We start from the raw sequence: 11,391 nt of genomic DNA on the forward strand, positions 1-11,391 counted from the left end.
ATTACCAATTATGATCTACATGTAAAAGATTGTTTACTGCACATAAAACCAATTACCTTGTGCTAAATTATCTTCAGGTGCTTATGTTCACACCCATGCAAAGTCAGTATGTTGTTTTCCACACAGACTTAAAAAACATTAAATTACATAAAATTACTATTTTTATTGCTTATCTATTAAAAAACTTTTGTAATGCTGTACTTACAAGTAATTTCACGTGTTGCTATGACCTGATTACACTTACACTTACCTTTACAATTAGTACTAAAATACCCTCTGACACCTGTTTATTCTTAACTAAAACCTTAATGTCATGAACATAGGATATAGTTAAAAGCACTACAACTTGTAATCAATTTCCAGAACAACAAGTTTTAACTAATTAAAACTTTCTTTAAAACATGTGATCAATTTTCAGCACCATGAGTTGACTAATCTAAACTTAATTCACAACATCTACCTGTAAAAATCACCCTTTACTCTTTCCCTACATTGCAAGTACCTTTGAGCAAATACTGGTATGAAATTGAAAGTCTTCCTTCTGAAATCAAAACTGGACTACGTAATGGTTGTGAAGTGGTTTTCACATGTGCTTCTTTAACAGTTCTAGGACATACTCATTGACCAGCAACATAATAGCTCCACCTGGAAAAAAAAGCAATGAAGCTTAATTCATTGAAGGTTAAATCAAAACTATAGGTTCTGATGGACACACCTGCCTCCACCTGGACAGCATATATTATGTATTTCAATGAGACATAACAGTTTTGAAACATCAACAACCTTAAAACCACCTTCCATAGATTCTGGACAATTAATCTTAGTGAAGTTTCAAGGACAGTAAAAATAAAGATTTTCTACTAAAAATTGCATAAATCTATAGAAAAACAAAAACAAAAAATACTGCCAGGTACACAAGTTTAAGTGAAAGTATAAGTGAAACTGTTTGACCAGCAGTCCCATAGGCAGGGAGAGGGAGGGGGGAAGTTTAGCAAGACCTGCCCTTTAGGCTAAAAAAGGTTCCATGCCTAATAAAAATTTGATTTAGGACCAAAGCCGGTTCTGAAATTGGATCAATTTCAGGTAAAGGGGGTAAGGGCAAAAAGGCCACTTTTTCAGAATAAAAATCTTTGTAATTGCTGGCTCCAAGTCTGAGCAGATATCAGGACCATATGGAGCCCAAAGATGACACAAGCCAAAACACACATCCTTATACTGATGAAAAAAAGAGGGGGATAAACAAAATGGAAGTAACTCAAGATGACAAAATTTCAATTATCACAAACTAATTTTTTTCATAATACTCATAGATGAAAAAAAGAACATTTGCTATCTCATCAACACAACCAAATCAATTAACCTATTTCAAAATGGAGTTAACTCTATTTAAGGGACTCAGGACCTTACAGTACAATGTCCAAGTAAGACATGTATTTTGGTTCAGGCAGACCACTGCCAGTTTAAAAAAAATAATAAGCTACATGATTTTCAGTGATGGCAGTAATGACCACAGTCATAGATGATGTACAGGGAAAATGTGTCTGTAGATGACAAAACACTTACCTGGTCCTAATCTCAGTACTTTGGGCAACAGTCCTTTGTACAATGCAAGGAAACTATAAAGTAAAAGAACATATTAAATGTAAAAAAGTGCAATTAAAATCATTGTCAATAGATTCAAATTTGCAATAAATTATATTAAAATATGGTATTCATTTTCCTCAAAAAATATCAACTAATAATCAGCTTGATGTTAGGAATATGGAAATGCATTCATGCTACAACACTGTAACTAACACATATTACAAAATCAACAAAACAGTCAAAGTGACTGAAACATACCCTTCTTCTATATAAACCGTTCTCATAGTAGCAAAACATGTTCTATATTTGATCTGCCCTGGCACTGGCTGTGGGCCTTGGATTCTACTCTTGGCCACATCAAAGGGAATATTTATACATGAGGCAAGTGAGCCAGCTATCAAACCTATTAGGAACTTTCTTCCGAACTCCAAGAAGGGACCCTAAAATATAAAATAATTCACATTATAATGCAGAGCATTTGAAATCTGTTACAGATTAGTCCTTCATAAACCGAACTAATCACCTATAAACCAAGCAAATATCTGCCTGAAAGAGTTATATTATCTGTTCAAAAATACTGAAGACTAGACTTTTTTTAAATTTATTTTTTACTTGTATTGTATATACATTCATATATCTATCTTCCTGTATGTGTTTATTTATTCCTTTATACTTTCTACTTGCACAGTATATATAACAGAGAGAAATATGCCCTTACTTCACATGATGGGACAATTTCTTTGACATTGTGATAAAACCCAAAATACACCATGTTAAAGACCCCATGCCTTCCAAGAGTTGCAGTCAACCCTTTCCATATTCCTGATCTGCTCATATAGCCATGCTCTGCTGTGATATCTCTGAATGTGTGCCAGGCTGATTTTTGCTGAAATAATTTTCACTGGTCAGCAGTAATACTAGTATTACCTGTAACTGTACATGCCTCTGACAGGTCAGTGTAAACTGGTGAATTCAAGTTTTCATACATGTGCATATTCTAACCAGGGAATTATATCGTACACGATATAATTCCTAACAAAGGATATTTTAATAATGGTTCTTGGATTAAAAAAAGGGGAAACAATTCTACTAACTAAACATATACCATTGAACTGGCAACACATCTAAGTTTAATCAAAATACATTTTTTTAATACAAGGTTTATGCAGAATGTCAATATATGTTGCAATAATAATTAAACCATGAATGTTTATACAAACTTGGGCAAATTGGTTTCTCTCTGCTTGTAATTTGACTTTCACAACTTCAAATGGATTTATGAAAACTGCCTCAGTAAGACCTGTGGATAAACCAGACAGCCACAAAACCTGAAAAAATAAATAAAAAACATTTGATTACCAAAAGGTAGAAAATTGCCTAGGTTCATGTTAACACACACAGTTTATGCTGGTTACAAAAAAAGTGCTGAATGAAACTAAAATATATTTGTAACAAAACTGAGAAATTATCTGACTATAACCTACAAGCTACGTCACTAAATACTTCATATGCAAGTCCTACGTGTTGATGTTTTAAAATATTCATGTCACATTTCTCTTTTTAAAAGATCAGTACATAGAATTTTTTTGAAAATTTGGCCTCAATTTTGTCTTACACCCCAATTCGGTATACTATCGCCAGCTAATCCATAAAGCCTCTTAAATCTTTCATACATGAAAAACTTTATGGCTCTCTTAGGGAACTCTGCACAGATGGGTGGAAGAATACCCTTGTAGAAAGAAAGAAACCTGAAAAAGTATTCAACATATCATATTAAACATCTGATACAAACTGTTAAGGCAACTTTCTACTTACTATATGCATTACGTTTTCACATTTTTTGGATTATTCCCGTTTTGATATTTCATAAGGGCAATGAACATTGGTACTGAATTCTTGATTTCATTAATTGTGAAACCTGTTATGGCACTGAATGTGTAAGACCCCATGCTCATAGACAATATCATTCTGCATAGATAATCCAACTTGGTGGGCACTCTGGCGAAGTGCAATCAGCTTAACTGAATGACATGCCTTCTCTTGTTTCCAGCATACTCGTATACTCACCAACTATTTTGTATTCTACTCAACAACAGTTCAGGAGGAGGCATGTCATTCAGTTAAGCTGATTGCAACCAGCATGAGTCCCCACAAACTTGTATATCAATGGTGTCTACTGGAATGGAGCCTAAGTGTCAACGAATTGATGCAGATAACAATCACTGCTGCAAACATTCAAATTTTCATTTTCATTAAAAAAAGTCCATCTGGGTCAAAAAAAAAAAAAAAACATCATTTTCACAGAAATTGAATTAGATGCTTCAGCAATACAAACAATATCATCTTACCCCTCTTGTTTATAGATGGTGCTAAAACAATGGGCAATGCCTCTGTAGCGGTGGACATCCTCTGGGCCTCCCTGGATTTGAAACCTGGTCTTCACCAGGTCTAAGGGATGCATGAGGCACACCTCAACAAAACCTACAGAGACAGTTGAGGAATGAACTTCTTTTTTTACCAAAATTATTTAATCTTATGTTCAAATTTACATGAAACAGGTTCTATTTCAATTTTTTTTTTTTTTTTAGAAAAAGTGATTTTTCTGCTATAATGGCAATGAACCCAGATCAAAGTTTAATACAGAGCAGATTTTTTCCCAACAAACCACCCTCCCCCAACTATCAAGGACCCTAAAGAACCAACTTTCCTGGCAATTGCTGCTAATCACTGACATCACAGTCTTCAGAATTGATTAATGACATATATCCTGTGAACACCACAATTTATCACGCCATTCATGTCCATGGTCCACTATCGTTTTTTCATTTATTCATAAGAAACAGACAAAATGTTGCATTATCAACCTTTTGTGTTTTCATAGACTTTCATAAAGCATTTGATTGCATCGACAGAGATTATTTAATGTGCAAACTATTGAGATCTGGTATAGATGGTAAAGTATACTGGGCTATTAGAAACATATGTTAATTTCAATTGAAATGGTGTAAAACACAAATACTACGGCGCTCGTGCAGTTAGGCAATTTAACTAAGTGTAATACATCCCTGCATTGGGCAGGTGGCGCCACAATCTCTATACCGATACGCGGGCCGACATGCGTAGTGGTAGTTAGTGATCACAGCACCAGGTTTAAACAGCATTTGCGAAGCAGCAGCGGGAGGTTAAGCATGAGTATAGCGAAGCAGTAATAGACTTTTGTGATCAATGGTGAATGATATGAGCGACAGTAGGACCAGTGTAGACGATATATCCTGGGATACGTATTTAATGAATATAGCACAGGCAGTGGCCCCAGGAGTATTAGAAGAGGAGAGCGGCGAATTGAACGTAAACCGAACAACAGAAGCATCGGAGACTGCCACAATGTCGGAGTTAGATGATTTCTGTGGGAAATACAGCCTGGGGGAGTCAACAAAAGTCATACTAGCCCAAAATGGCTTTACCTCAGAGAGAGCCTTGAAGTTGTTGAAGGCAGATAATATAGGAGCTCTTAATATTCAACTCCTGGCGGAGAGGAGATTGCTAGAGGCAGCTATTGAGAACAATAACGGAAGGAGGGGAGGTCCCAGCGCCGAACTTCAACAGGCACAGAGCAGAGACACAGAGGCCAGATTGCAGACTGGGGATGATCTGAATGAGAGACTAGCAAACCTGATTGGAAACCAGACAGACACAAGCAATGGGATGAGAAGTCAACCTCAGCTCCGTATTCCACTTGATTATGAAAAGTCTAATAAATATCTTGGAGTTACCTTAGCAGATACACTTAATTATAGTACGAATGCAGATGTGATGTCTAATGCTGCAGGTAGGGCACTGGGTTCCATTATAGCTAAGTATAAACATCAAGCAGGGGCGGATTTAGGCCGTCTTCTGGGTCTTCCAGAAGACGGTCAGATTTTCAAGTTTACATTGACGGGTATCTATTTTTTTCTGTCGGAAGACAGTCAAAAATGGAGGTTGGATCAACAAAGATAATTTGGAAGACTGTCAGAAAATATCTCTGGATCCGCCCATGTCAAGGATACATGGGGTATTCCACATACACAAAGCTTTATGATTCTTTTGTTGGTCCCTTGTGTTAGTTGACTATGCAGCAGGTGTTTGGGGATATAATGACTATAAGCAGCTAGATAAAACCCAGTTTAGAACCGCCAGGGTATTTCTTGGGGTGCACAGATTTACTCCTCTTCTGGCCATAGGAGATATAGGTTGGATGAATACTAAGTATAAAAGATGGTTGCACCTTATAAGATTGTGGAACGGACTTTTGAACATGAGTGATGATAGGATCACAAAACAAATTTTCCTTAGAGATTATGACTTGGCAAAAGAGGGTAACATTAATGGGGCTATACGCGGAGCCGTTTGTCCTAAAGAGGGCGCTGGGGTAATAGTGGTTATTGAAGATAGCCTCGTTTTCGCGTCCGTGTAGAAATGGCTTTAGAGTATGGGAAGCAAACGGTAGCGAAGTTAAAACTTCAACTAGTTGAAAGAGGAACCTCCACAAGAGGAAAGAAACAGGATTTGATAGAAAGGTTAGTGTATTTACTTATAAATGTGTCAATTGTATCACTAACATTGAAGGTTCCGCGCTCGAATCTTCCCGTAAAATATGGGTTTCTGTGTGAGCTCCCTGTCAAAAGCCAGGTGTAAGCGGCGGCTAGTTCCGCACTACTTATATGCCTAATTTATTACTATATTTCAAGATAATGATATTGTCATTGCATATTTCCATATTCCGAGAATATGTTTAAAATATGTTTATTGTAGGCACTCCTAGTCGATAAAGGACCGTTCGTTTCGGTAATCAAATTTCGTGTACCAGGTCCGACATTTGACACATGACTTGTGTCAACGCAAATTTGTGAAGGAGAAACAAGGGTTGATGCGTGTTTTATGTCAATGACAGTTGACATATCTAAGTGTAGATGAGGTAGACAATCAAAACAGTGTTTGCCAAGAATGTTAGCATCGTTTTGTTAGCATCATTTTTTCACTCCCTCATAACCTTGCATTGATGTTGGTAGGTCACACAGAAGGAAGTGTCAGAACTTGAAAACAGAACTAGAGGCCAAAGTTAAAGTCGAGTGTGGCATGAAGAAAGATCATGGAGAATAACAGCATCGAGGTAGGTGTGCAAACGAAAATAAGTTTGCTAGTTTTTTACTTGTTCAAATGTTTTGTATCAATATCATGTCATAGCTTGAGCTACTATATGTACCTGTAGTTGCATTTTAGTACAGAAATACAAGTTGTGAGATGATATATCATGGTTTGAAGGTCAAAATTTAATGCTATGAATGTACAATTTCATTTTGCATTTGAAATACAAATTGAAAAGAAGAGTAAAAAAAAAACCTATCTCACTAATTTAATTTTATCATTTTTAGGTTTGGTGATATTTTGAACGCAACCAAAAGACGAGACAAGGACAAATTATGCCAGTCACTCCTGTTTACCCATGAAATCAATACTCCATATTTCTTATAATTTACAGACATATAGTCGTCAACAATGTCACATTCTGGCCAAATGTTCATTTCACTGAGCTGGAAAAACATAAAGTTGCTTATTATTTCTGACACCGTTGTTACCGATAGCTTGAAACGGAGAGCTAAATAATAATTGTCAAAGGCTTGTCTCCATTTAATAATGGTAAAAAAACATTGGTCCTCTGGTGACAAACATTTGAAATTCAAGTGGTGAGCTGCTGGCCCAAGGCAATTGAAAAACAACATGAAGTGTCCAAAATGACTAAATCCAGTTAGATACTGGGCAGCCTTTGCATTTTTCTGGTACAGCATGATGCTTTCTCTTGTGTCTGATGGTGTAGTGATATCACACTGGGAAGCTGTACTTTCTTTTTGGCTCTCACCAGGGCAGTCTTCATGTTTGTCTTCCACTGCTTCATCTGCTTGAGACTCAACCTATAGGATACAACAAAAAATAAATACAGAAGTTGATAACTTACACAAAGAAAAATACTTCATGTATTAATTAACACATAAAATCAGTGACGCAGATCTGACTGCCTCTTTAGTGCGTCTCTAGTATTTCTAGTATTTACACAGATAATTATACAAATAAAAAGAAACATTTTATTTATAAATTTGTTATTATACCATGCGTTATATTTACTTCCACTTCATGAATATAATCAGGAGCTGTTGGTACTGTCACCGGATCTGATACTTTGCGGCGTTTAGCTAGACGGCTAGTACGTGATGATGGTACGTCTTTCACTTTATTAAATGGAAATATGGATGGTAGGCCCTATCGTTCCTGGCTTCAGTCTTTTTCTCTCATCTGCAAAAGGAGTGCACATAACGATTATTAATACAATAAAAATCAAGTTGTCTTAATTTGAAAACGTGGCCTTTAAAAAACCTCATGGATTATCACATAAAAACGAAGAAATAATTGTAGTGGCTGGTAGGGGTTGACCCGGGCTCGGTAGCTTAGTCGGTAGTGTGTTTTCTCCCCCCAAATCGCTACATAATGTTAGGTGAAGAATGTCTTTAAAATTAACATTCTAAGCACGTTAAACAACATAATTACTTAAACATCGATAACAAAGACCTAATGAATAAGCTGACAAACTCATTATAATAATAATAATAATAATAATAATAATTTATTGAGCACTGAAATGTTTTTACATTTAGAGGCTCTCTAACTACTATACATTATACATACGAAAAGATAGTAATGATAGTAAGTAAATGAAAGAGAGAAAAAAAATACTTATATAATGTTACACAATATACATTCTCTTAATATGCAGGTGAGATGCATGAAATCATTTGTGCACTTCCACTTAATTACGTTTTTTCATAATTTTACTTACAAAATTCCCTACTGCAATCGCACTCTGCTCAGTGGGTGGGTTTAGAATGATGTCAAGCTGTTTGACCTCGTCTGTTAGACCTTGCAAGTTTACCTCTGGTATGCATTCAAACAGCAATTATTATTAATACTAAAAGCGACAACAGCAAGTATAACTTACGTAGAAGTGTAATCTTCCTCACGAAAGTGGAGGAAACAGACATTGTCATGTGCCTTTGGTTTCCATAGTGTTTTTGATGTAGAATAAACCCCCTTGATGGCAACTCTCCACTGGTAACTCAGCTTTGTGTCTTTCGGAAAAGAATGACCTCCTGTTGACGATGTTCATTCCGGAACACAACAGTATCCTGGCATTATTTAGAGCGCTATTTACAGCGTCAGATTAAAAATGAAACTGCAAACACACGAGAAAGTACGCGCATGCGCAAAAGTACCCCAACTAAAGCACGCGCGCCACCCAGTGGTGAAAAAAACTGATAGCCCCATTGGTGTGCTCAGGTCTCTCAAGTTTTAGCTGTTTGTGAAATGGAGCATTTGTTTAATGATTTAGTTTCTTGTGATGTTGGCGTTATAAAGAATATATTATTTAAACTGCAAGAGAGAGTATGGAAGGAAGCCATGTTAAAAAAGCCCAAGTTAAGGGTCTATAGAAAACTTAAAGAAAACTAGTAAAAATTATGTTAAGTATAATTTAAAAGCTGCAGAAAGATTGATCATGGCCCAGTTCAGATCAGGAGTTCTTCCATTATATGTAGAAACAGGCCGCTTTGTTAACAAAAAATTGGAAGATAGACTGTATTCTCTGTAACTATAACAAAGTAGAAGATGAGTATCATTTTTTATTTGATTGTCCAATTTATAAAAATTTAAGGTAAAAATGGTGTGAAAAAGTAAAAATGGGTGATCTTATCTTTCATGACCTGGAGGAGGTTAAAGAGAGACCTCAAGTGCTTTTTACAGACTTTCATAGAAGCACAGCGAGGTTTCTCTTTAACTGCTTTCAGGTCAGAAAGAAGTTGCTATATAATTAATGTTTGATAACCAGTGACTTTGTAAGCCCATAGGGCTGGGCCGTTACTTATATATTCACATTATTGTATTATATTTGTATATATGTTAGGCATTGTAAATCAATTTAACTAACTGTTGGTAATCTTAATAAAACCAAAATTCTGCATAATATTATTAAGACTGACAGCAAATTATTTCAAAGTCCCAAAAATATATACTCCAATCAAAAATTCACAGCATGAATTCATTTCTATACATAAAATTCATATTGTATCCAAGACGTCAAATATTTGCTTTTGTTCTATGTAAACTACTTAACAGCTTCAATAAATTTACTAATCATAAATTTTCAATGCAAAATCACATATATCTGCAATGACAATATCGATATGGACTTTGATCTAGCATACTTGGTAGAAACTAATAAATTCTACACCTGTTAAAAACCTTTGAAAAAAGTAGCTTGAATTATAATTTAATGACTTTTTCACAATTTAACAATGTCTTAATTTTCAGAAATGACTTTAAAATACAGTATCTGTAAAACTTATTTTCCCCATTGAAAAGATCGAGCCATTACGTACCTTAGTCAAACGTGATCTGCACACCATTGAAGTTTAATGATGGGGGAAGGAAGGTAGAGAGAGAGGGCCCCTTTCTATTTACATTAATGTTCAACGTAGATGGATTCAACTCCATGGGGACACTTGCTGAATGCAAGCACTTAAACAGATTAACACATCTTTTGTTTCTCGTGTTCTCATATAATCACCAGCTTTTCTGTATTCTACTCAATGCCAAGAAGAGGCGTGTCGTTCAGTTAATCTGATAGCATTCGGAGTAAGTCCCCACAGTGACCGATAATGTCATTGGGGATGAGCAGAGAGAGAGAAGATTTAAAAGAAATATATGATAACTTTCACGCCCATTAAAAGTCAGTATGTTGTTTTCCACAGACTTTTTTAACATGTTAATTACACAAAATTACCATTTTATTGCTTATCCATTAAAAAAACTTTTGTAAGACCATAATTCATTGCATTGTTACAACCTGATTACACTTAGAACACATTTACAATTACTACTAAAATTCCCTCCGAGACCTGCTGTTCATTCTCAACTAAAACGCACCGCCTATAAAACGTAAATGTCATGCTGTCCAAAGTACTATGTACAACTTGTTCTGAGGCAGCTCGGGTACGTTGCACACAATGTATGCCACAATATTGTCATCTCCTCTGATCTAACGCTGGTGAAAACATTGGCGCTATTCTTATTATGAAAATGAAATTAAGGAAAAACTTTATCTCAGTGCCTCAACAGTGGGTACGGAACACCGCCCCTTAAACACCAATATTAAAACAGCTCAATCACCAATCACCGAGATATATTCAGGCCAATCACCAAGAATTCTTGAATCACGTTTCACGCAAAATATTGGGCTCAAAAAAACGCATCACGCTCGAAAAATAAGGCCAATCACACGGAACGCAAAAGGTATTCCCTAACCTCTCAACAAACACATAAGTACATGTAGCTAGCATTATTCTTGAGCTCTCTCCTCAAACATATAAATAGCTTCCAAGGGCAACCGAATCAACTTCGACATTTATAAACGTCTTGGTTGTACCTGCACAGCCACCGGCAAAAAACTCCATGGCCCCTAGTTTAACCTGGCCGTGAGTTCTCTCTCTTCCCGTCATCGTGTTCTCTCTCAAATCAACAGGTAAAAAGTCCTATAAGTTAGGGGAGTTCCCTTCGAAGTTTAGATCTTAACTCAACTCCGCGCCATGTACGTCACTTCCTTCAGGTGATGTGGCAGGTCTCGATGCATCAATAATTTATGGTTTTAGTTACGATCATGCAAAAGATAGACTATACGAGTAGTGTGAGGATTTTATATTTTAATAGTATCAAGATTTGCAT

At 36.0% G+C, this 11,391-nt stretch overlaps 1 protein-coding gene and 2 long non-coding RNA genes across 3 annotated transcripts; 1 reads left to right on the forward strand and 2 right to left on the reverse strand.

Annotated features, from left to right (window-relative positions):
• Window position 1: 1 nt before the first annotated feature.
• On the reverse strand, window positions 2-11,286 carry LOC106167158 (mitochondrial 2-oxodicarboxylate carrier). The gene is made up of 8 exons (XM_013545864.3): window positions 11,096-11,286; window positions 3,933-4,065; window positions 3,200-3,332; window positions 2,805-2,912; window positions 2,303-2,470; window positions 1,843-2,024; window positions 1,564-1,616; window positions 2-645 (listed from the first exon to the last, which is right to left on the reverse strand). The coding sequence occupies exons 1-8, from the start codon at window positions 11,166-11,168 to the stop codon at window positions 584-586; spliced, it is 912 nt and encodes a 303-aa protein (XP_013401318.2). The 5' UTR covers window positions 11,169-11,286; the 3' UTR covers window positions 2-583.
• Window positions 5,957-7,160, forward strand: LOC106174665 (uncharacterized). Its single transcript, XR_015333029.1, has 3 exons — window positions 5,957-6,143; window positions 6,636-6,736; window positions 6,999-7,160. It is a non-coding gene; the product is annotated as an uncharacterized LOC106174665 (long non-coding RNA).
• LOC147763688 (uncharacterized) lies at window positions 6,879-8,933 on the reverse strand. The gene is made up of 3 exons (XR_015333030.1): window positions 8,615-8,933; window positions 7,731-7,914; window positions 6,879-7,535 (listed from the first exon to the last, which is right to left on the reverse strand). It is a non-coding gene; the product is annotated as an uncharacterized LOC147763688 (long non-coding RNA).
• Window positions 11,287-11,391: the final 105 nt, after the last annotated feature.

The sequence above is a fragment of the Lingula anatina genome, chromosome 2 (assembly GCF_051362555.1).
Source record: "Lingula anatina isolate TDL-2025a chromosome 2, LinAna3.0, whole genome shotgun sequence".
Classification (NCBI taxonomy): Eukaryota; Metazoa; Brachiopoda; class Lingulata; order Lingulida; family Lingulidae; genus Lingula; species Lingula anatina.